This window comes from Gymnoscopelus braueri, assembly GCF_963280865.1.
Source record: "Gymnoscopelus braueri genome assembly, chromosome: 6".
NCBI classification, from domain to species: Eukaryota; Metazoa; Chordata; class Actinopteri; order Myctophiformes; family Myctophidae; genus Gymnoscopelus; species Gymnoscopelus braueri.
In genome coordinates this window covers 55,484,526-55,510,850 of record NC_137607.1, presented here as the reverse complement: position 1 = coordinate 55,510,850, position 26,325 = coordinate 55,484,526, and the positions used below count along the sequence as shown (strand labels likewise).

General features: G+C 42.5%; 1 protein-coding gene across 4 annotated transcripts in view; it reads left to right on the top strand.

Moving 5' to 3' along the window:
- Positions 1 to 1,359: 1,359 nt before the first annotated feature.
- LOC308086533 (importin-13-like) overlaps positions 1,360 to 26,325 on the top strand; it is a gene marked incomplete at its 3' end in the record, with an annotated part of 48,013 nt that continues 23,047 nt past the window's right edge. For 3 of the 4 annotated variants that reach the window (XR_013933254.1, XM_080430099.1, XM_080430101.1), the window contains exons 1-7: positions 1,360 to 1,456; positions 2,149 to 2,235; positions 17,457 to 17,582; positions 18,289 to 18,645; positions 19,838 to 20,091; positions 23,891 to 24,031; positions 25,033 to 25,174. Coding sequence is in view for 3 of the 4 variants with exons in the window: in XM_080430099.1 (XP_080286225.1) it covers positions 2,167 to 2,235; positions 17,457 to 17,582; positions 18,289 to 18,645; positions 19,838 to 20,091; positions 23,891 to 24,031; positions 25,033 to 25,174 (1,089 nt within the window). The remainder of the gene's footprint in view (positions 1,457 to 2,148; positions 2,236 to 17,456; positions 17,583 to 18,288; positions 18,646 to 19,837; positions 20,092 to 23,890; positions 24,032 to 25,032; positions 25,175 to 26,325) is intronic. The other variant, XM_080430100.1, reaches the window with a different exon arrangement.

Below are 26,325 nucleotides of genomic sequence, written 5' to 3'. Positions count from 1 at the left end.
CAGCGCAGCCATCGCCCGGGCTATGGGATGTAGACTGTACAGAGGCGATAAACGCTATGAGGCTTGTGATTGGAGGGAGCATTGTTGAAGGTTCTGGTTAGTGTTGCCATGTATGCTTGTTATAAGCGACTTTGTGCTTAGTTTTCTTCAGTATGCGTGCAACCAGTATGCGCGCAATCAATGAAACCCATTCTGTCAGGTCTCGCTAGGACGCGCCTCTCTAGCCAAACCACAAGAGGGGGTTGGGGTGTCCTGAAACCAGCGCACCCCGAAATAACAGGTTGAGAATTGATTGCAATCACCTGTGCGTCCAGTCTCAATGTTAGTAAACAAATAATTGGTCTATAGTTGCGGGTTGCCGTTTTTTGGCCTTGTTTCTAAATTGTAATTGCTTATGGTTTAAAGTCATAGTTTAAAGTGCTCACGTGACGCTTATTTTGGGCTCGGCACTAGGGACATCATGAATCCGGGCACCTCGATGTAAAATTGGCTATTTGCCCAAAACGTTTAAAAATAAAATATTAGAAAAATGGTCTTAAGTAATGTAAAGTATACATGATGTGAACATACACGGTACATCATTATCAGACTTAATTTTATCCTTCAACTTCTTGTTTATGCCCCAAAATGACTGGATATACAGTAGAAATATTAGACCTTAATTGTCGAATGTTTAGGCATTTTCTAATCATGTAGACCATTTTTCTGATTTTTACATTTCGGACATAATAGCCAATTTTACATGGAGGCAGTGGTGTAAAGTAACTAAGTACATTTACTTAAGTACTGTACTTAAGTACAATTTTGAGGTATTTGTACTTTACTTGAGTATTTGTCCAATTTCCAATACTTCTACTTCTACTCCACTACATCTCAGAGGCAAATATTGTACTTTTACTCCACTATAATTATTTGAAAACTTTAGTTACTAGTTACTTTTCAGATATAAATTATGATATAATGAAACATACATTAACCACTTTAACCCTTTTTTATACCTAAGCTATTTGAAAATAGCCGATCTACAATATCACAAGGCATCGCAGCGCGACACGTTGTGAGCTTGTAGATCTGCTATTTTCAAATATTTTAGTACTTTTACTTTTGGTACCTTAAGTACATTTTGATACTTTTGTACTTTTACTCAAGTAAATTTTGAATTCCGGACTTTTACTTGTAACAGAGTACTTCTAAATTGCAGTATTGATACTTTTACTTAAGTAAAACATTTGAGTACTTTTTCCACCACTGCTGGTCGGTGCCCACTTATCCTTGTTATCGCTTGTTTCACTCGCAATTCACAAAACCTGGCAAGTTTTGCAACTCCGCTCCTGGTGGTGACGTCACGCACAGAGCAGACAGCGGCAGGGAGCTGACAGCATCCTCACTACCGTCGCAGAACAGAACCGAGGTGACAAACAAACTACTGGACGTTTAAAGAGAACTACAAAAACACGTAGGCAAAACAAAAATACATTCTAAAAAATATGAATAAAAACGATCACGTTCCCTGTTAAAAAACAAATAGCTAAGGTTAAACCACTAGGTTGTACTTGGACGCGGTAGGATAACGTTAATACATACACCGTCTGCCATAGCTAGCTGACGCTAGCATGTTCAGTGCTAGCTGTTGCCATAAAATGTGAGTTACAGCTATGCTAGCTAGGTTGTTAGCTTGCCGGGGGTTAGCTCGTTGCGCTGCTATTATCATAAAGGCAAAACTACAACACTGCCAAGCTCTCACATTATGCTTAATAATACTGGATATTAGAGTATGTGTGTGTGTACTGGAAGGCTAGTTGAACGTCAGAGCGAGGTGTCTTATTTGTGGTGATTTGACAGCAGCTGCTGTCATGATTACAAATTGAAATTGACGATTAATTGTCCCACAAATAATTGCGATTATCGATTTAATTGTGGTTTTGGCATTGGACATTGGAACATATGCATAGAAACTTAATTTCTGTTTGCCTTTTAGGCTTCGTAATCACATATTGCATGGGGCAGATGTGACAAATAACTTAAATATACAAAGAAAACACTGACATATTTAATAATTATGCAAAACATTATTGCGATTATCTCAAATAATTGTGATCAGTTGATTATGTAATAATTGTGACTGGCCTATTTGTGATGATTCGACAGCTCAGTGTCAGCGGACAAATGGAGACACCGGGACGGATAGCAGCATCACAGGACGCCCTGGACTTCACCGTGGAAAACGTAGAGAAGGTTAGTGTCCTGGCTTTACAATTTACAATGTAGGCATTTAGCAGACGCTTTTAATCCAGAGCGATTTACAATAAGCAAGGACAACATAAGGTAACACATCAAATGCATAGAGATGTGATCTAGGATCATAGGTACGCCAAGAACCTATCATCAGTCTTACAGTAGAATATCCAAAATGTCAATAATCTGTACATTGAACTAACTATAGGATGCCAGGTCAACAATGACCTGGCATCTGCCTACATAATAAAATGTCAGCCATTACAACTTCAAAACTGTATACAGCACTGTTAGGGCTTTGTGGTACAAAGCAACAAGAATATGAACGTATCATTTATGCAAAATCATGCTATGTTTTATCAATACATATTTGGGCTCTCTTGAGAACGTAAAAAAAAAAGGCATTCAACCCATTAAGACCTGAAGCCGTTTCTACAAATGTCTTCTAATTCCCGACAGTATTCTGAAAAAAAAACACGTATATCTCTATATCAGTGGTGCTCAAACTTTTTCATGTCAAGGACCCCCAAAATGATATGTGTTTGGTCGCGGACCCCCAGAAGCAAAGATTTGAGTTAAAAAATGTCGCTTTAAAACGATATATCTTCAAAGATTTGCACACATTTTCACGATTTAAAAAAAATAGCAGATCTACAAGCTCGTAGCGCGGCACTCGGTGCCGCGCTATGAGCTTGTAGATCTGCTATTTTTGAATAGCCAAAGTGTAAAATGATGCTTTTTAGCTGAAATCAAAAAATGACACAGATGCGTTCCAGGTCTTAATGGGTTTTAAGTATTCTAGTAGCATGTTCATTCCTTTTAATGATGCCCTCAAATTATTACTGGCCATTGAATATCAAGGATGGGTGATGTCATATGAAATGAGAAAGAGAGGGAGAATAAACCTAAACCAAACTATATACTGACATACTATTTGGATGCTGTTGTAGGTCATAGCCCACATGCTGTGGACGTGCTCCAGCTCTCTCACACATAAGAACGCTTTTCTGGGTCTTGTTCGTTTTGGTGGTTCGACTGTGCGGGTGACTGTGCACGCACGATGTGCTGGTTGTCTGTCTGCGCCTGCCAGGTCGCTGCCTGTGTGATGAATCTCCCTGTGGCTTGGTGCCGGTGGCCGCTGGTTTGGGACAGAGGGGAGAGAAGACAATAGGGGGATGGGTAGACTAGAGACAGACTATGTGAGAGAGGGAGAGAGAGAGAGAGAGAGAGATTGTGTGTGAGGGGTGGCTAGGTGTTTCTGCAGAAGAGCAGAGCTGATGGAGGGAGGGAGGAGAGGGATGGGTGATGTCTGTGACAGTGGGGGGGTGGTTGGTGTTGATGCGACATTCATGATTAGAAGCTGGCCTGGAAAGGGGAGGAAGCACATTCTTGCACAGGGAAAATGGCATGCCTGGCTGGTAGGTTCGTGTGTGAGAGAGGTCAACTCTCATTCACTTTATATCTCATTTCTTCAGATCAGTGCAGAGTGATAGTTGTGTCTATCCAGACTCCTCGTACGGCCACAAGTGAAACATTTCTGTCTCATTTGGTGTGCACTGGCCTGAGAGAGAGAACATCAGTCAGTCAGTATTACACTGATTGAGAAAATCAATAACTCGTTTTCAAATGGGAGCCTCTCCTCTTGGTCAGTGAAGCAGTTTTTGAGAAAACAAGTGACAGCCAACCTGACACAGAGTTGCATGGTATCTTCCTTAATATAAAGTGATTTTCTTTGGGTTTTGGGATGATGAGGGAGATTTTCATCTACACTGTAATCTGAGTAGCTCATTGGATTTGGGAGCAAACATGCAACAAAGAGATACAAATGATCCTATGGTTAAAGACACTAGTATTTTAACCCATTAAGACCTGAAGCCGATTCTAGAAATGTCTTCTAAATCCCAACAGTATTCTGAAAAACGTATGTTTCTATATCAGTGGTGCTCAAAGTTTTTCATGTTAAGGACCGCCAAAATGATATGTATTTGGCCGTGGACCCCCATCTCAAAATATGTTGTTCCAGGGACCCCCCAGAATCAAAGATTTGAGTTAAAAATATATACATATATATTCAAAGATTTGCACACAATTTCAAGATTTTTCAAAATTAGCAGATCTACAAGCTCGTAGCGCGGCACTCGTGCGGTAAAATAATGCTTTTTAGCTAAAAAAATTAAATGACACAGATGCGTTCCAGGTCTTAATGGGTTAATTATCATGTTATTGAATAAAGCATGATGAATAGGGTTGGGTATTGTTAAGATTTGATTGATATCTTCTTATTGATTCATATTCTTCTTCGATTCATTTCCAAAAAAAGGGGGAAAAAAGGAGAAACAATTGTTAAATGTTGGGAGTGTTAACTGAAGTAAATTAGTATTTACTATTAATAGTAAGAACTGTATATGCGTAGTACCTGAGATAGAGCCAATGCTGATCAAGGTGTAATAATTGGTGTTTGGGATCTATCTGGGATCTATTCTAGGTTTTTAATGGTATCACATATTTGATGGTACAGGGCATTTGGTATGGTGGTGCAGATGTCTACCGATCCGAAGGAAGAGGAGACTTGACTACTGCGAAGTTTGTCAACATTTAGGTTAATGATACCATTTCAGTTTAAGCCGTCTTGCAGAAATCCAGTATAATTTTTTATTTTCTTGTTTTACCCACAACAGTTTCTCTCCTGAACATTTAGTGAGGGTAGCAAGTTTGTGCTTCATTAGTTTTTGTGAATCGGTAAAAAGGCGCTTATCTACCTTAATGAAAACCAGACGATAAGTTCCCCTGGAAGCTGGGTGTGTGAACTGGGCATTTCATTAGCATCAGCATCAGACCACTGGCTTTAGAAGAAGAAGTCTGGGAGTCTGCCGCTAATATTATTATCTTCACCACCTGACAACCTCAGCAGCTGCTAACTGGAAACACACACACACACACACACACACACACACACACACACACACACACACACACACACACACACACACACACACACACACACACACACACACACACACACACACACACACACACACACACACACACACACACACACACACACACACACACACACACACACACACACAATCGGACCACAATCGGACATCAGCTCTGGAGCATCAATCTGGAAATCAATAGTGCTTCCTGTAAGTGGATAAGAGCAGCAGCAGTTGATAAAACTTAAAACTAAAACTTGACCAGCAGTGAGCTTATCATTATTTTGAATAAGAGTTATAATAACATGCTATCAGACCCTGTCTACAACACAAATATAAAAAAACTCTATAGCAGAGTGGGGATGTTTGGGTGTATGTGCTTATGTATCCTCAGTGATGGGAGAGGATGGTTCCTGGTCCTGTGTGTGTGTGTGTGTGTGTGTGTGTGTGTGTGTGTGTGGTTCTGATACAAAGTCCTTTGTTCAGTCTTTGGGTCTGTGGAAGACAGTGGCACATTGTCTTTATCCTTGTGTGTGTATAATGCATGCATACATATACTGCTTTACATTTCTACTACACAGTAATAAGCCTGGTCCTCCAGAATCAGAAATGCATCCACCCAGCGACAGGACATTTGGGGTGAATTCAGAACAGTACACTGTTAATTTTGTGTATCATACACCCAGGAGACACAATGCTTGCACTGCCAGAAAAGTCAATGCACAAAGTCACCCGGGTTCACCGAGTTGCTCAAGGGCACTTTGTTCGTGATGTACAGTCACTGTGTTGCTCGAAATGAATCCGTGTCTTCAGGCAAAGCAATGGTCCGTAAGCGTCCAACCACATCAGGACAGTGAGCACAGCGGGCCCTTCTCTAAGGCCATTCGGAACTAGAGGTGGACTAATGGCTCACTGACTCCTCTATTCTTAATCTTATAGATCTGTCTTTTCTTAACCCTTTAAGACCGGGAACGCATCTGTGTCACTTAAGATTTCTTTGGCTATTCAAAAATAGCAGATATACAAGCTCATAGCGCGGCACCGAGTGCCGCACTATGAGCTTGTAGATCTGCTATTTTTGGAAGAATCGTGAAAATGTGTGCAAATCTTTGCATATATATTTCTTTCAAAGCGAACATTTCTTACTCAAATCTTTGCTTCTCTGGGTCCCTGGAACAAAATATTTTGAGATGGGGGGTCCGCGGCAATACATATAATTTTGGGGTCCTTGACATGAAAAGGTTTTGAACACACCACTGTACCAACATAAGTTTTTTCAGAAAACTGTTAGGATTTAGAAGATCTTTTTTTTTTATCAGCCTCAGGTCATAATGGTTAAGGAGCAGCACAGTGTTGAAAGAAACTTTTTTCCTGTTGAAAATGTCATTTCTGTCGAACGAATCAGGTGAAAATGTCTGTCGAATAACATTTGAGGGGTGCTGCTAGCATAAATTAGCCTTACAGTAAGCTGTAGAAGGGACGTAGCTTGCTGTATATACGACACTATTTCTCTGTATTCTTCTTAAGGTGAGATAGAAAGATAATTCCTGGCAGTTATAACGTAAGTGTAATATAATAGAGCAGAACGGAGAAGTAGAAGTGGACTCTGAGATATGATCCATGCTGTATATCGAGCTGGACTGTGAAGGAGGAGGGGCTCTTTCATTTGGAGATGAGGAAAAGATTAATCGACAGCATTGCTATCCACTTATTGACAGATTTAAACATATGCTGGAGGTGGAGCGCCGGGGTCTTTGTAGGTTATACGATATACAGCCGGGCTAATTTGAGCATGTTCTCCGGCTTCCGGCCTATTGATTCTGGCTTATTTATTTTAGCCAAAGAGGTACAGCGAGAGGTATTGTGTTGTGTGTACATTGATTCGGTGGCTTTGTTTTATCAGAGTCTACAGAATGATGTGCTGGAATGTGAAATTAGGCTGTGTCGGTGTCTCCACCAGAGACATCTGTCTTTTCACTGTTAACTTCGTTTTACTTCGTTCTTTTCAACAGAGGACTGGTGCTTTCAGTGCCCTTAACCCAGTACAGGTACTCTACCTCTTTTCAGCGCCCAGCCATTTGGGCACTGACCTGTTTTCCCAGTTAAAGAAGGAATGTACACGTTGGCTCGAAGCGTGCAGCACGTCAATGTCACTTTTAGTACCACCGCCCAATCAGGTTCATACAGTATGTGTCCAAATGACAAACTTAGGCTAAACGATGCAACAGAGTTGTAACCAACCAAGCACCTTGAAGAAAAATGGAACGGCTGATTTTTGCATTGGATTCTCATATCATGAAAGGGCAGCGTGCTGTGGAGTAATAATTATTTAGCTATGTTAAGTGTTTTATGTCAACACGCTACTTCATGGTGTATCACGTAACGCGGGTATCATAGCAACAGCAAAAGCACGGCTCCTCCCCAAGGCTCGGCACCTGTGCGCAGCGGGCAGCACCAGGCAGCCATTACACAAGCACTCACCTCCAGCTCTCCTCCTGCCAGAACAACAAGTCTGGTAGAGACACAGCCAAACCCAAAGCTGTTGGTTGTTAGGAAAGTGAGGTTAAGACACTTTGAGTTCTGTGTGGGTGTCTCAGACTTGTATCTACCATGAGTTGCTGGGTTATTATCACCATTGGCAACATGGTACTCTGTTTATTTCCCTCTCCCGCTGACTGCACGAACGATCAACCATCTGTACACACACACACACACACACGCACACGCACACGCACACGCACACTCTTTCTTTGTTCCACTCATTAAGCTTCTCTTATGATTTTCTCTTATTCTGGTTCTTTGTTTATGAGATAAAAGATAAGATGTTGGTTTTCTTTTCAACAGTAGCAAGTACTAGCAACACCATGTACTCCACTAAACACACACTGACTCACTCACTCTCACACTCTCACACACACACACACACACACACACACACACACACACACACACACACACACACACACACACACACACACACACACACACACACACACACACACACACACAGGTCAGGTAGGTATTGTTGAAGGATATAATGGGGCAGGTAGTATAGTTGAAGGATATAATGGGGCAGGTAGTATAGTTGAAGGATATAATGGGGCAGGTAGTATAGTTGAAGGATATAATGGGGCAGGTGCAGTAGTATCACTGATGAATATGTTGGGTAATATTTCATGGCTATGCTGGGCCATTAGTCAAATTTTCAATTCATTTACTATTTTGGCTTCCAACGATTATGAAAAACAAATAAAAAATGATTGTCCAGCTGCCACATTCCATTTCACAATGAAATGCGCACCCCTTTCCTTTACAGCGTGCCCCTTTGCCCATCCCTCCTTTTCCAAACACTTTCAAGATGTTTCCAAAGTGTTAATAAATAGCAGATGTACAAGCTCACAGTGTGGCGCTAAGTGACGTGCTGTGAGCTTGTATATCTGCTATTTTTGACGTATAAATTATACATAAAGTGGTTAGAATTATTGTCATGCTGTATTAACACATTTTGCTGGGGACCCCCTGGAATCCCCCCAAGGACCCCTGGGGGTCCCGGACCCCACTTCAACCACTGATATTAGCCAAACATTGGTATCGGCCAATACTCACCTTGTTGCATGCCATTGGTGCATCAGCAAATAAGATGACATTCACCGATGCCAGTGGCTGATGTTTCATAAAGACTTTAGGACAGTTATTTTGTAAAATGAGTATTTAATTGTTTCCCTGGCACACAATGGGGAATGAATAGAAACAAAAAAACTAACAAATGAACAACAAAAGTTGTTATCTTATCTTAAGACATCTCTTGTCAGTATTTTCCAATCGTTGCATCCCTATTAATAGGCATTTGATTCCAATCCTTCTATCCTGACATGACATCCTACACCCCTTAAACATTAGTTAGCTGTGTTTTTGAGGCTGTGTCCCGACCACCATCCGCACGCTACAGCTATTATGGACAAGGTGAAGTTAACTTTTGAAGTAGAGAAGCATCATTCTGCTTGATTATGAATAAACATCAAACCGACTGTCATCTAGTGGTTGTTTTTTACTGAAGGGACACCTGTCTTATCTCTTATGTGCGTGTTTGTGCATGAGTATCTGGCGGCAGTATAGTAATTAAGGAGACTGCATCACCCGAGGACGAGGAGTTGTTTGTGCGAATCAATCGCACAAAATAAACACTCCCGGTGTCGTGTACGGACCTTAATGATGTAATAACATGTCCTGTATTATATCCCTCCCCCCATGCTTTTTCATACTCACACACAACCCCAAAACATTGTCACCACATTCCCCAGACAGAAAGATGGAGAGAGGTAGTCGACGAACATTTTTGTCATAGTTTTAGTCGACAAAATCAACACTGCTCTACTGAGCGCCCCTTACTAGTTCATGGATATACTGTAGCTGGGCAGGGTGCTGTAAATTACCCTTGCCTTCCTCAGTGCCACACTATAGATGAAATGTGAACTGTCTGTTCTCCTGATACTGGAATGACTTTGTGCTGTAGTGGACAGATGGCTCGGGGAAAATGTCACGCCTACTGCAGAGACTAAGTCACCTGCTGTTTTTAGTGCAGAGATGCCTATGTACAGTATGTGGTGCACACACATGAAACATGGTGTGGTTATATGTCCAGAGTGTGCAGATGGTAAGAGTCTCTATGCAGCCTTTTTTGTTCTCGTTGAATTTTATTCCACTTTAACCCGGCCATTAAGACCTGAGGCCGATTCTACAAATGTCTTCTAAATCCCAACAGTTTTTTGAAAACACGTATGTTGCTATGTCAGTGGTTTTCTAACTTTTTAATGTCAAGGACCCCAAAATGTATATGTATTTGGCCACGGACCCCCATCTCAAAATATTTTGTTCCAGGGGCAGGGACCCCCAGAAGCAAAGATTTGAGTTACAAATGTTCACTTTAAAAATATATATATTCAAAGATTTTTCAAAAATAGCAGATATACAAGCTCGTAGCGCGGCACTCGGTGCCGCGCAATGAGCTTGTAGATCTGCTATTTTTGAATAGCCAAAGTGTAAAATAATGCTTTTTAGCTCAAATCAAAAAATGACACAGATGCGTTCCAAGTCTTAATGGGTTAAAGCACCCCTCCGGTAGTTTTAGTGTTTTTCAGATATTAAATGTTTTCTGGGCCAACCTACACAGTGCTTATATATTGATTCCATTCCAGAGGCACCATGGACAATTTTTTGTTCAACATTTCCTCTTAACCACTTTCAACCTGGCATCCCCATTTTGGGCACGTCATTATAGGCAAACACTACAAAAACAGTGTATTATTATTTTTTCTATCAAAAATAGCAGATGTACAAGATCATAGAATGGGGGGGACTAAAAGTAAAATTTGCTGGACAAATTCGCCCTGAAACTCATTTTTTGTCATCTTTCCAAAAAATAGTAATCCATCTCTGACCAAATCCTAAATCAAATGCTTCAGTTTAGACGACAATCTCCATTTTTGCCTACAATATTTTCGTAGTAATATTCATCACGATCACAATCTACCAAAACATTTTATATTTTCAAATCTGTTATTATAAATATATTAATGTTTATATAATTGATATAATTTTATTAATTATTATTTTTTTATTTTTTAATATATATATTTTTTTAATAATATAGTTAATATAAATAATTATATATAAATCTATATTCTCAAATCTATATTTTCAAATCATTTTATGGCATGCTCATTCTGCAATGATAAAATATTTTAAAATATTTAAAGACATCACTGATTTGTGCTAGTTTTGATGTTAGTTTACTGGCAAATGCTGAATATTTGATCCACAGAATATATTTACAAGCTGTTGACTTTTGTTTATTTGTTTGGTAAGTTTGACAGTGAATTTGATCATTGGAATGTCACAAGTTAGTCCTCCATCATTATTGCGCTGTTGAGTGAATACATAAGTCTACTGCCATGAAACAGCCTTTTCACAGCGTCTGGACTGGAGTACTTATTTTCCTTGGGAATGTGTGCAAAACGGCACACACAAACACGTACGCACGCATGCATGCATGCACGCACACACACACACACACACACACACACACACACACACACACACACACACACACACACACACACACACACACACACTCAAACCACTTCCGTGACTGTGTGTGTTAGTTGGAACAGATGGCGTCTGTGCCTTGCAGAGAGATGCTTTTTCACCAGCAGCCCTCCTCCCTTTTAAAAGAGGAGTTTAAAGGAGGGCAATGATCGTTGACAGGACGTTCCCAGAGCAGCTTTTCCTCGGGTCAAGCCAGGTTGTGCCCATCTATAGTCATATGAGGGAGGCTACAGTTCACTGCATATCAAAACCACTCTGGCCATAAGTTGACTTACTTTTTGCAAATTCGTTACCACGAGTCACACTAGCTAACAACTAACTAATGGCCTATTACAGGCCTATTACAGGCTAAGGAATCCGATTAGTCTAAATAAAAACCCTTGCATAGTTGCATTATTAAGTGCTTAGTGTTCATATGTACATTTAAAACGTACTGAACGTGCATTTATTTACAGATTGTTGAATCTGCATTTACCAATCGACGGATATGTAGGACTCCATTGCATTTGATTGTGGATTTTTTTTAAATCTCTGTCAACTAGGAAATACTGCATCAGTAATGGTTAGCGGCAACCAGCACATAGACCCCTTCAGACCACATCACACTAACATCACACAGACATGCGTGGCGTGCACAGGCAGGTTGCAAAAGAACCAGTCTGCTGATGAGACGCAATGGGAAAAGTCACACCACTCATGTGTAAAGCTCGATATCATTCACTGAGATACGTGGAGGGAGCACTCGTCGACATGCAAGGCCATCGTCGCCTGTTTCGCACAGGCACTAGTGGCTTAACGTTTACGTCCGTTGTTATGTTTGTGACACCCAACGTCCACCCATAAGGCAATTTTAATATAGGATATATACCTGTATAACATTGAGCTACACTAGAAATCTGACAAGGAGGTAGAGAAGCACGTGTTGTGCTTTCAGAGATGCTCGTCTGCATACCTCGGTTGTAACGAGTGGTCCTCTGACATCAACAAGGAATTTTTGTTTTCTTCTTTGCACTATTCTCTGTAAACCCTAGAGATGGTTGTGCCTGAAAATCCCAGTAGACCAGCATTTTCTAAAATTCTTAGACCAGCCCATTTTGGCACCAACAACCATGCAACGTTCAAAGTCACTGAAATCCTTTCTTCCCCATTCTGATGCTCGGTTTTAACCCATTAAGACCTGGAACGCATCTGTTTCAAAAGTTTCTTGAGCTAAAAAGCATTATTTTAAAGTTTGGCTATTAAAAAATAGCAGATATACAAGCTCATAGCGTGTCGGTGCCGCGCTATGAGCTTGTATATCTGCTATTTTTTAGCTTGTAGATCTGCTATTTTTGAGAAATTGTAAAAATGTGTGCAAATTAATATATTTTGTTTTAAAGCAAAAAGAAATTACTAAAATCTTTGCTTCTGGAGGTCCCTGGAACAAAATATTTTGAGATGGGGGTCGGCGGCCAAACACATATCATTTTGGGGGTCCTTGACATAAAAAAGTTTGAGCACCACTGATATAGAAACATATTTTTTTCAGAAAACTGTTTTAGAAGACATTAGTAAGAATCAGCCTCAGGTCTTAATGGGAAGCAGATCGTCTTTCTTGACCATCATGTGAGAGTTGCTGCCATGTAATTGGCTGAGTAGAAAATCTGGACAGGTGGACAGTTGGACACACACACACACACACACACACACACACACACACACACAACACACCCTATATAAGTCTTGTTGAAAGCTGAAGAGAATGCCAGTGGTTCTTGGCAGATCCTGAGATGAAAGTGACAAAATGCCCAGACATCTTTCTGTCATTTGTTTTGATATAAGGCTGTGTGTGTCTCTTGTCACTGGGATGTGATAAGGATTGGCCTGAGACAGCAGAGGACCGCAGTAATGATCCGCTGCTCCTTTCAACTGGCATAGCATTGCTGTCCGGCAGAAAACCTTGCGTCTCCGAAACCGTTCCTTTTTTTAAATCATTTTAAAAACATTTTAAAATGGTGAAAATAGCCGATCTACAAGCTCACAACGTGTCGTCCGCTGTGATCTTTAACATAACCTAACCCTAACCCTGTATGATTAAGTAGGGCATTCATTTACTAAAAAAAACCATACAAAGTTGAAATATGGAGATATGAGGTTTCTGCCCAACAGCGACGCTATCATGGCCTCGTTTAGAGAGCAGGGGAAAGAGATCAAACAAAAAAGGTGAATATTTTAAAACAACCACATGGTATTGATTGAGCTTTAAATATGACCCCTTACCCAAAAGATGTTGGCAAAAGTAATAAGACCACGATGGAAGAATTATAATCGTTATTGTCTGGCTTGACTGCATGGTTTCTGGTCAAAACAAAAATAACAGCAATAATAAAAACAAGTGGTTCATTTCTATTCTTTTTTTTTGGAAGGAGTAATTGGTGTCTGTCAGTCGATGAATCATTAATGTGTTTACCTCCGAACCACCCTGACAATGTGGAGCTACCCATGTAGAAATGTCTGCTCTAAACGGCATCAGCAGGAGAGTTTGACGTTAGTGGAGCACTGAGACGCATCTGTTAAGATCTAGATTGAGGCGCACACACACACACCTACACACCTGCTGCTGTTGTTGTTGCGCGTGGCTCTCAGTACGCACTACGCAGGCACAGACACAGAGTCGGGCTGCCGCTGCACGTCAACAATAGTCTCATTAACACAAAGCCAGTCATGTTCACACGTACAAGTGCGAGAGGACACGTAATTGTGCTGCAGGATTGTAGACGGGCAGAGACAGAGGCCACCTGAGACTCTCTCTGCCTCCAGTGAGTGTATTGATGTTGTATTGATGTTCCTTCCTACAAACAGCAGTTATATCAATTACTCTGTATGCCATATGTAGTTTTCCTCAAAGCATTCTTCATCCGCCCCCGGTTAGTCAGTTGAAAACCTAAATGTGTGTGTGTGTGTGTGTGTGTGTGTGTGGTATATAATATGAAGTGTATGTCAAGATGGAAGATTGAGAGAATGGTTTGACTGCCGAGGGCTGCATGGAGGAGGATAGGAGGGCGAGAAGAGGGAGGAAAAAGATGGGGGGGGGAGAGAGAGATGGTGTGGAAGAATTGGAGTGAGCTGGGCTGCGGTGGTAAAGACAAGGATCAGAGGCAGGATGAGTGAACAGATTCTCTGTGTGTTTGTCATAGTTGGTGCTTGACGGGCAGCATAGAGTTCTGTGTGTAAGAGGGCAAGAGAGACACAGGAGGATAAATGTGTTATTTGGCAGAGCGCTGTCTAGATCTCTCTGCTGGCAGGATTAGAGGGAGCTAATGAATTAATGTTCCCTCTCTTTTTTCTCGTCTGTCCTCCACTTGCCTTTTTTTCTAACCCATTAAGACCTGAAGCCGATTCTACAAATGTCTTCTAAATCCCAACAGTATTCAGAAACATTTATGTTTCTATGTCAGTGGTGCTCAAACTTTTTCATGTCAAGGACCCCCAAAACGATATGAATTTGGCCGCGGACCCCCATCTCAAAATATTTTGTTCCAGGGACCCCCAGAAGCAAAGATTTGAGTTAAAACATTTCGCTTTAAAATAATATATATATATTCAAAGATTTGCACAAAGTGTAAAATAATGCTTTTTAGCTCAAATCAGAAAATGACACAGATGCATTCCAGGTCTTAATGGGTTAACCCATTAAGACCTGAGGCGATTTTTAAAAATATTTTCTAAATCCTAAGAGTTTTTTGAAAAAAAATTAAAAGAAAATGTTTTCAAGATTTTTCAAAAATAGCAGATCTACAAGCTCATAGCGCAGCACTCGGTGCCGCGCTATGAGCTTGTATATCTGCTATTTTTGAATAGCCAAAGAAATCTAAAGTGACACATATGCGTTCCAGGTCTTAAAGGGTAAGATATAATAACTTATATAATAGGAAATAACTTGTAAGATGTACAGTCAGGATACTTGTGCGTGAAGTGTGGTCACTTTGCTCTGATGAAACTACTAATCTACTGTAAGTGAAAACAGCCTCATCAATCAACCTCCTCCTGAGCTGTTGCTTTGTAGTGCCTCTTACCTAAGATGACTTCTTCCTCTGTATTTGAAAAATACAGAGAATACAAATGAGAAAGATTGTACATAACAGTTTCCAAAGAGAGAGCCATATTTCAAAAGCATATAAATATCGGGGACAGGAGAAACACGAGGGCTAGGAGAAATAAAAGACCAGCATGGCAATCTGCAGTTTTGCATTTCTGTTATTACCTGGTGTACATTTTTAAGCCAGCCAATTATTTCTAGACATGAACCAGTGAGTGATCTGTAAGAAACAAATGAGCCCAATGTTGGCATTTCCAAGTATAATCAATGTTCATGAAATTGCCTTGATGACATTGGAGCAGAAACATGTTGGTGCATAGCTAAGTTTAGGCCAATTAATGTTTTGAGAGACAAGTTTTGAGCATTGATACTTTCTGCGACTCGCTGACACGACAGCGTTGCAACTAGGGTTGCAACGCAACTAGGTTTATCACACTGTCAGAGCTGGTATGTTGACTTCACGTCTGCAATACAATACCAGTGGTTCTTCTCAAACCGTTTAATGTCATGGACCACCATAACTCTCAGAGTTACAGATCTGTAAGGGTCCTTTTGGTACCCCGCATAGGAATCGTTAAAGGGAACCGTTAAGGAATCGTACCGTTAAGAGGGAATCGTTAAGGTACCGCAATCGTTACAATCTTAAAGGATCCCAACCCTAGTTACTTGCAACAAAATGTAAACAAGGAAGTGGATGTAGGCTAGGCTTGTGAATCTTCCCAAACAATCAGAGTTTGCAATATTTTATGACGGCGTCTGCAACCTTTTATTTTTCCAGATGTACGCGACACCGTCGGCTGTGGTGCTGCTCGGCAACACATTTCACGTCGGTCGACCCTTGTTGCTCAAAGCATAAATTGGCCTTCACACACCAGTGCATATAGGGATGCATGGTGCAGGGACAGCTTTGCAAAAGGGGGAGGTTGGAGGGCATACAATGTACTGTGGATTAGTACTCTATTTATTTTCTCAGCAGTGTCCAGAAGCGCATTTGGGTGGTAATTGAGATGGTTGTATTGAGTGGGATGAGAAAGAATAAAGCACATTTGTATTTTGCGTCAAGTATACAGTAAATAGGGTGACATATTAACATCCAAACCGCGACAGTTAAATGAATGCGCAATTGCGCATGGTCTTGCACACAGGTTCATGTACATGTTCATGCATGCGCATGAATAGATGGATACCTGGACATGACGCTAGTATGTTGCAGGGACTTACCCCCGATCCAACCCTTGATGCTTATTTTGCTGAGTGCCAAGCAGGGACTGGGAGGCATTGGTTACCATTTATTTTAATAGTCTTTGTTATGACTCAGCTGGGGATTGAACCTCGACCTCCCAAATCTCAGGGCAGACGCTCTTAACGACAAGGTGCATATAGTAGGAATATGTGTACAGATAATCAACAGTAATGTGTATCAAATATGTGAAGTCAATCTACTTTGAATTGGAATTATATTGGTGGTGAAAAGCAGTCTTATTCAGGTTTCCAATGATTGTGTATATATGCACGCCATAGGCACTTTCTTCTGGATGGGGGACAATGAATTATTTCAGCACTTAGCACACCTAATGACTGCACCGTTCAACAGAACAGAACATAAACATCTATCTGCGCGGAAAACAACTATTATAATTTTAATTGTCTTGAAATCCGGGACAATTTTGTGTTTTACAGCTATTTGTCAGGGCTCTGGACACCCAGCTTGGGGACAATAACAGACAAACCGGACCGTCTGTACAATAGAGTTTCTGACCATAAGAGTGGCACTTGAACAATCAAAAAAGTCACCAGCTGCCAGCTACTATGCACTGCACTATTCTACAAGTCCAATAGGGTTTTCAAAATAGAATACACTCACATTAATGCTGCTTACTTGCCAAAGTGACTGATAGCATATATTACCTACCATCCATAGTCAAAGTATATGTACTGCATTCTACTGGTGCCTAGTGTTAATTTCCCGCCCATGTCCAAAAAAGACTTGATGCAATTACTAAGGGTAAACCTTGTTAGTAACTCGTGCTTCAGGAATCAGTCCTTCTGCTGTTATTTTTCTTCACCTTCTCCGTCTCGTTTCCTTGCTCTCCTCTTAGGCCCTCCACCAGCTGTACTATGATCCCAATATAGAGAACAAGAACTTGGCCCAGAAATGGTTGATGCAGGCCCAGGTCTCACCTCAAGCCTGGCAGTTCTGTTGGGCACTGCTCAGCCCAGATAAGGTATGACATGTACACGTGTACACACACAGACACACCAGTGTTGATTTCGTCGACTAAAACTATGACAAAAAATGTTGGTCGACTACCTTTTTTCACTGACGAAAACTAAATAAAAACTAAATAAAAACTAAGCTACGATGACTATCGTAAGACTAAATATATTGACAATTTCGTCAACAAATAAAAACTAGACTAAAATGTTAGAGAGAGACTAGTGGAGAAGAGATCCAGTAGAACTAAAAGACAAGTCATTTTATGTTTGGTTGCGCTCGGTGTTGCGCTCTGAAAATAGCCGATCTACAAGCTCACAGAGCTTGTAGATCGGCTATTTTCAGCATGCAACCAAATGTATAATCAGGCATTACGACACCATCAAGGCACCGCCAAAATACATTTTAGTCGACTAAATCAACTGTAGATTTTAATGTTGAAATATTTTGTGTAAAAGAAAAAATAAATAAACATATTGTTGAAAAAAAAAAAATCTACTGTAGATTTAGTCGACTATAATCTTATGATATTTTGTCAACTGAAACTAGACAAAAACTTAAACGTTTCAGATGACTAAAATATGACTAAAACTAAATGGAATTTTATTCAAAAGACTATGACTAAAACTAAATAAAAAATTGCTGTCAAAATCAACACTAACACACACACACACACATTTTCTTGTCGTCTGTGTCAAATATCTCCACTCCCACAGGTTCCAGAGATCCAGTACTTCGGCGCCAGTGCACTCCACACCAAGATCTCCCGCTACTGGTCGGACATCCCCACAGACCAGTACGAGTCTCTGAAGACCCAGCTGTTTGCGCAGATCGCCTGCTTCTCCTCGGGCTCCAAGATGGTGCTGACTCGGCTGTGCGTGGCCCTGGCCTCGCTGGCGCTCAACACCATGCCCGAGGCCTGGCCGGGCGCCGTGACAGAGATGGTGCGAGTGTTCCAGGAGGAAGGCGGAGGGGCGGACGGACGGGCACGCTGCCTGGCACTGCTGGAGCTGCTCACCGTTCTGCCAGAGGAGTTCCAGACGAGCCGCCTGCCACAGTACCGCAAGGGACAGGTGAGAGGGCTTCCTGGAGGGGATACAAGGGACCGGTGAGAGGGGATACAAGGGACAGGTGAGAGGGGATACAAGGGACAGGTGAGAGGGGATACAAGGGACAGGTGAGAGGGGATACAAGGGACAGGTGAGAGGGGTTCTTGGAGGGGATACAAGGGACAGGTGAGAGGGGATACAAGGGACAGGTGAGAGGGGTTCTTGGAGGGGATACAAGGGACAGGTGCAACCTCTATAGAGCAGATATTCTTTAGGCAGCTGCATGCTCCAAATGAATCCATCCACCCGCCGAACTCACTTAAAAGTGACCTAAAGTTCCTTAAGACCATCGTACTCCTTTGATGTAGGGTTGACCCTGCGTCCCTCTGGTTCCGAACGCGCATTTGGAAGAGTGGGTGGGTGCTAGAGTAAATACAGCTGAGGTAACCACCTCACCGCTGCTCAGTGACATAATTTTGTAGTAATTACAACCCAGTTCGGTGGGCGGATGGATTAATTTGGAGCATGTAGCTGCCTTAAGGGGAGGGCCGTAAATCTGTCCGTCCTTGTCCCTCTTATGCCCATATGGAGATCGATGATGTCATCAGTATATGGAGATCTCTGTATCTGTCAGTCCTTGTCCCTTTAGGAGATCCCTGATGTCATCAGTATATGGCATATACACAAATACACAAAAGTACACAAAAATACACAAAAGGGGGCATGCCCATATATGGGCATGCCCCCTTTTGTGCCCATATATCGAGCTGACTGGTTTGTTTGCGCCTGATGTCATGACGACACATTGAGGTTAGACAACACACTCCATATTTGGGCATTGGGAACTTCGTATATGATTATGGCTGAGTCATGATGACATGAGCGTGACGTCAGAGGTCCGCCCGCCAGGCCGGCCCGCCGGTCCTCCCTTAAGCCAATTTAATAAAGGATATATGTATGGGAAATTTTGTTGCAAATGAACCCTAACCCAACATTTAACATCTTTTGAGCCTAAAGAAAAAGCTTAAGCTGAAATAGCACAATATATGTATTTTTTGGTTGTCATATACAGCCATGTTAGCTGTATTTAAAACAATGTTCATGGGTTTCCCTTTTCTAATTCACATATTGGTCTTTCCACCCACCCAGCCATCCACCATAGATAATCTAACCCTGGTTTTGGTGTCCCTCCTCCTCCCTTCCTGACTGTGTGTAGGTGCGTGGAGCTCTGGGTCGTGAGTGGGGGTCAGTGTGTCCCTTGCTGCAACAGCTGCTGCGCAGGGCGGACAGCCCCGGGGCGGTGAAGGCCCGTGTGCTGCGATGCCTGTCCTCCTGGGTGCTGCTGGACGTGCCCCTCAGTGAGAGCGAGGGCCTGGTGCAGGACTGCTTCAGTGCTCTGCCCGATCCCGAGCTCTTCGACACCGCAGTGGAGGCCATAGTCAACGCCATCTCACAGCCTGACTCACAAAGGTGTGTGTGTGCTGGCCTTTTGGCTGACGCCGTTTACAAGGGTGTTTGTTTGTACGAGAGTGTGTTTGTGTAAATTTTTCTATGTTTTTGAGTGGGTATTATTAGGTATTAGTGTGTGTTTTTTGGAGTGTGAAAGTGTCTTTTAGAGTATGTGTGTTTGTGTACCCACACATTCGAAAAGAGGGATAATAAGACGTCATGCAAGCTACGAAGCCATCCGTGAGGATGTTAAGGATGAGAAGAATATTGGAAACAAAGACATAATAATAATAATGGATCTGGTAATGGGCAGAGAGAGAGAGATAGAGAGAGAGAGAGAGAGAGAGAGAGAGAGAGGGAAAGAGATATGCAAGCCACGGAGAGGCAACAGACAGAGCGGGCATTGGAAGGGCATCAGAGGAAGAGAGGACTGAACAAGTGGGAGAGAGAGAGAGAGAGGGGAGGGGGGGGGGCTGGAGGGAGGGATTGATATGGGGCGAGTTGACAGCCAGGGGGAGAGAGCAGCATTTCTCGGCTGACTGGCGTTTCCATGGCTACGTGGGGGGGGGGGGGGGGGTGCAAGTTGACTCACCCATTACCCCCCCTCCCTCCTCTCCCTGGAGGATGGGGGGATGGGGGGTGTTTGAAGGTAATAAAAGAAGACAGGGCAGGGCCACAGTGATGGAGAGGTGGAAAGGTGTGAAAGTGTGAGAGGGGAACAAGAAGGGATGGGCAGCCAGTGACATGTAGGAAGCTTCCGCTAAAGAGTCTACTTAAACACACACACACACACACACACACACACACACACACACACACACACACACACACACACATATATGATGGGAGTTAATGGGGCAGGGTTTACAGGGTAGATGATCATCCACAGCTCCTGTAAGTGTTAACTGCATTCCTGGAGGAGAATGTCTACTAATGAGGGAGGACATCTATCAGGAAACATCTTCTCAATTCAGCTGCTATTTTCTTGATTTATTGCGTGTCTTTCTTTCACATCCCCGATCACCACCTGATGCAGTGTCTGTATGTGTGTGTGTGTGTGTCAGCTTCCCATAAGCCATGACCCTTTCTTTAGTACAGAAACTGAGACATACAGTGTGTGTGCGTGTGTTTTTGACACCATAGCTATGTTTGATTTATGAGCATATTATTAATGTGGCTGTAAGCTCTTTGCCGTGCCTTTGAGAGGAAAAGAACGGCAGTTGAACAAGCTGGGGAAAGGAGAGAGAGAATACAGGAGGGAAGAGGATGTGTTTACCCTCAGAAAATGTTCGTTAGTTCTGTTAAAAAAAAATATATATATACATTTGATAAAAATCTCTGAACTCTCTCTTTTCAATATATCCCTTTGTTTCATCCTTTTCTGGGGTCTACCCTTTGTTAAATGCCTTCTCTCTCTCTCTCTCCCGCTCTCTCTCTCTCCCTGCACTCGTCGTCTTCTATATCCCTCTCTCCCCCTTCCCTATTAAAGCCCTCCTCCCCGTCTCTCTCCCCCTCTCTGTTTAAACACATTACAGTCAAGTCATTTGGGAAGATGCTATTGGTCCAGCCGCATCCTGTTGCCAGGCAACCGATTTCCCCTGTCTGGGAGCGTTGCAGTAATTGCAGAGGGGATCAGAGGAAGGGAGAGGTAGACAGGAAGGGGTGAGCGAGGGTTTGAATCAACGAGGGAAAGAGCGAGAAAGTGAAGGGGTGATTGAGATATAGGGGGGGACATGAACAAGAAGGTAAAAATGAGTGAGGGTGAGGATGGGGGAACAAGAAATGGTGTAATAGTAATGATAATGGGGTTAGCAGAAGGAGAGGGGAGAATGGAGGCTGCAGCAGACGGTCTCCATGGAATCTGTGGAATGCCAGCTTATTGTGAAAGGAAAATAAATGCTTACAAACCCAGCATGCCCTTTTAGTTTCACCAGAAACAAACACACACACACAGCCACACAAAATCACCTCTCCCTCAAGCAGAGTGCATGACCTGCATCTCCAAGGTGGCACATAAAAAATTAAAAGGCTTTTTGAATGCGGTCTGCCGTATGTGCGCACAACACACAGTTGTCATTACATGCAATCATCCCCTTACGCATCTCTTAAGACAGTTAAAACCTTGAGGATGTACATTAGGATACACACACACACACGCACACACAGGTACCAGGTGTGTGACAGAGGATGCAGAGCTATGGCTGAATCAGCACTGGCTGCTGAGGAGGGACTTGGCTTTATCACGCTAGGCTCATAAGAGGGCCCATGGGAAATTAGAATAACAAAACTGCTGTCTGGGGCTACGCTACGGCGAGAGATGATTTTCACCTGCAAAACAGACGGCACAGATAAATGGCTGAAGTTTTCTGTCCTTTTCTTGTTGTTGTCGTCGGGCCTAAAGCCTGCAACTCACCACTCCGACGTTGGCGGCGCTGGCAGTGTTGATTTCGTCGACTACCTTTTTTCACTGCCGAAAACTAAATAAAAACTAAGCTATGATGACTAAAACTAAGACTAAATATATTGACAATTTCGTCAACAAATAAAAACTAGACTACCGTAAAATGTTAGAGAGGCCGAAAGTCTATTGCTGAATTGCCGGTGTGTGCACTCACTGTCGTGACGGGTCGAAAGTTGTAGTGAGGCGCCGAAAGCCGACAGAGTGCCAAGCTCAAATCGGCCGCCTGGCGGCGCTATAACAGGCCGATCTTAAAAGCAGAGGTTCTGCTCTGGCATTCAGGGAGTGTGCGTGCACAGTTTCGCTTCGATTGGGCCAACGGACCGGAGATTAGCTGTTCACAGACGGTCGGACACACACGAACGGACAGGGGGCAAAACATAGTCTTCGCCACGCCTTCGGCCTGGCGAAGACAATTAACACTAAGCCTATGTTGTAGGCTTATATACAGACGGTATCCTTTTTATTATGAGGATAGAACACACAACCTTGAGGCGTCATCGATGAATATTCATCAGCCAGGTCTGCTATTGACATTCTCATGATGGATGACCACCTGCATATCGCACACTCCCCTGTGACTGACACACCCACACAATCACTAATACGGTTTGCATACACTTACACAAGTATATACTGTACATGCATGCACATGCAATAATGGATACATGCAGTGTAAACTTAATTTGTTTCATTTAAGAACACATTTCTATGTCACATAATGACCCCTAGTGGCATTCAGACATAAATATATGAAAACACTATTATGTTAATGAACTCTGTTCACCTCTAAATGCCACCCTTTCATTTAGCCTTTATTAGGAATGACAGGGAAACTGCTGCTGAGTTGAGGCTAGTGTCAGGGGAGTAGATGTCTCCCTGCGTAATGCTGTGTGTGTGTGTGTGTGTGTGTGTGTGTGTATTTGTGTATGCATGCTGTAGTGAGGGAGTTGTAAACAGATGAGACAGCAATAAGTGAAGGACATACTGTAAGTGGCAGCCATGGAGTGTAGCTCTAAACAAACAGCAGCAGCCCTGGAGAGATTCTTCCAGTTTCAGTTCCCCAGTGGATGTGTGCGTGTGTTTTAGGGGTGGGTGTGCATGATCAACGTTTACAGTTGATTTTTACACAGATTCAGTTTGAAGTAAACACTTGACAAGGATGGAGGCGACGAATAAACAAAAGCTGCCTGTGCATAAGAGAATACGCGCGTCACTGTGCATCCCATCGCTCCTCTGCTTTCTTGTAAAATACTGTTCAGGTTGCAAGCTTTTTTTTCTGTCAATTTGAAATGAATGATTCTCTTAACGGCCAATTCTGCGCGCATATTCACGTAATGCCTGTGTGTTTTTTCTGTGCAGATACGTGAACACCTTGCTAAAGCTGGTGCCCCAGGTCTTGGCCCTGCAGGAGCAGCTTAGAGAGGCTGTCCAGAGTGGAGACATGGAGACCTGCCATGGAATCTGCCGCATCACTGTCACACTGGGAGAGAACCACTCCAGGTGTGTGTACATGTTACAGGGAAATTGGCATTCCAGGGAAATTGAAAAAGGAGCGCTTGTTTTTACCACCCACCCAGGCAATTCTGTAGAACCAACGCTAGAGGGCAATGAATGCAAGCCACACGCATGCACATGCGTGTGCATGTGTGCGCACACGCATGTGTGCGCACGCATGTGCGTGTGTGCATGCGCACACATGCACACGCGCACACATGTGTGTTGTCGTGGACACTGGATAGTAACCATAGACTGTAACCCATGAAAAGATCTATTCTCCCCCTATCGGTTCACAACTCAGACGGCGCTGATTCGACTAGCAGACCCTCGGCCGGTCGGCGCGGGCACTCTGCGCCTCCGTCATGGACAATAACCATTATCACGTGTGCGTGTGAACGCGTGTTCAGCGTTCCCCTAGCATATATACTGACTCGCATCTGATCTGTGGATGGATGAATGTATGCAATCCTGCATTTAACCCATTAAAGCCAGGAAAGCATTTTTGTCATTTCAGATTTTACCTATATACCTGTACACATAGCAACATAGGTTTTCCAAAAAACTCTTAGGATTTAGAACAAATAGCAGATCCACAAACTCACTTTGTGCTGTGCTCCGAGCTTGTACATGTGCTATTTAAAAAAAATCTTAAGTGAATCATTTACAATTTTTTAACTCAAATCTTCTCTTATGGGAGAGGGGCAGGGGTCCCTGGTCCCAAAACATTTTCAGATGGGGGTCCACGGCCAAATACATATCATATTTGGTGGTCGGTGGCACGAAAAAGTTTGAGAACTACTGATTTAGAAGGCATTTGTAGAATCGGCCTCAGGTCTTAATGGGTTAAGGAGGTGTCTGTATCTCACCCTGAGGGTCAATACGCCCGCCATATTCCTCTCCCTCTCTCTCGACCTCCTTGCGTCTCCCCCTCTTCCTCTATATGTTAGTTCTCACTTTCTCTGTCTTTCTCTCTCCGTTTCTGTCTGTCGGTCTCTCCCTCCTAGGACTCTGTTGGAGCAGGTAGAACACTGGCAGGGTTTCCTGGCATTGGTCAACATGATCATGTTCTGTACGGGCATCCCTGGACACTACCCGGTCAACGAGACCACCAGCTCCCTCACACTCACCTTCTGGTACACACTACAAGTACGTACTCCACTCCAGTGTTGATTTCGTCGACTAAAACTATGACGAAAAATGTTCGTCGACTACCTTTTTTCACTGGCGAAAACTAAATAAAAACTAAGCTATGACGACTAAAACTAAGACTAAATATAATTTCGTCAACAAATAAAAACTAGACTAAAATGATAGAGAGACTAGTGCAGAAGAGATCCAGTAGAACTAAGACAAGTCATTTTATGCTAGGGTGTGCATGCTGAAAATAGCAGATCTACAAGCTCGCAACGTGTCGTGCTGTGAGCTTGTAGATCGGCTATTTTCAGCATGCAACCGAGTGTAAAATCAGCCATTACGACGCCATCAAGGCACCGCCAAAATACATTTTAGTCAACTAAATCAACTGTAGATTTAGTATCTGTATCTCGCTAGTAGTCACAGCTAGTAGTGCTACTGCTAGTTTGATTGTTTTGGACTGTTAGCATGTGAAGATTGTCACTCGTACCATTTTAATTTACAGATTATTTATTGTCAAAACAGACAAATGTATACGCTCTTATCCAGGATGACTTACAAAGTGCATGAACTATAGTCAACAAATTACAAATTACAGGGTGAATTGGCAAGTGCAACACAGTCAAATAAGTGCAGTTAAGTAACTAGGATCCCAGGTAAACATCAAAACTATCATCTGTCAAAATAAATACAGAAAAGGGAATCATTAACAAATCCCAAGGAGATAAACAGCCACTTCAGAGAATTCTATTCGGAACTTAACACTAGTAAAACTGATTTAACAAGCGATGATTACGCCACATTTTTTGATTCTCTTAATATCCCTAAATTGGATGAAACCTCTAGAGCATCCCTTGAGTCTCCATATTATTCCCATAGCGATCTCTCTGAGACAATTAAATCCTTCCCTTTGGGCAAAGCAGCTGGCCCGGATGGATTTGGAGGTGAATTCTACAAGGCATTTCATATAATTCTAGTTCTGGTTATGCTTAGAATGATAAACCACTCTATTCAAAATAATAAGCTCCCCAAATCCCTCTACGAGGCAAACATAATAATGTGTTCTGTAATATTACCCCATTATCTAATACAGGGAACTTGTTTTGACTTAAAGGGGAATTTTAGACCACGGTTTTCTTACCTTTTCTATGATATGATATCCT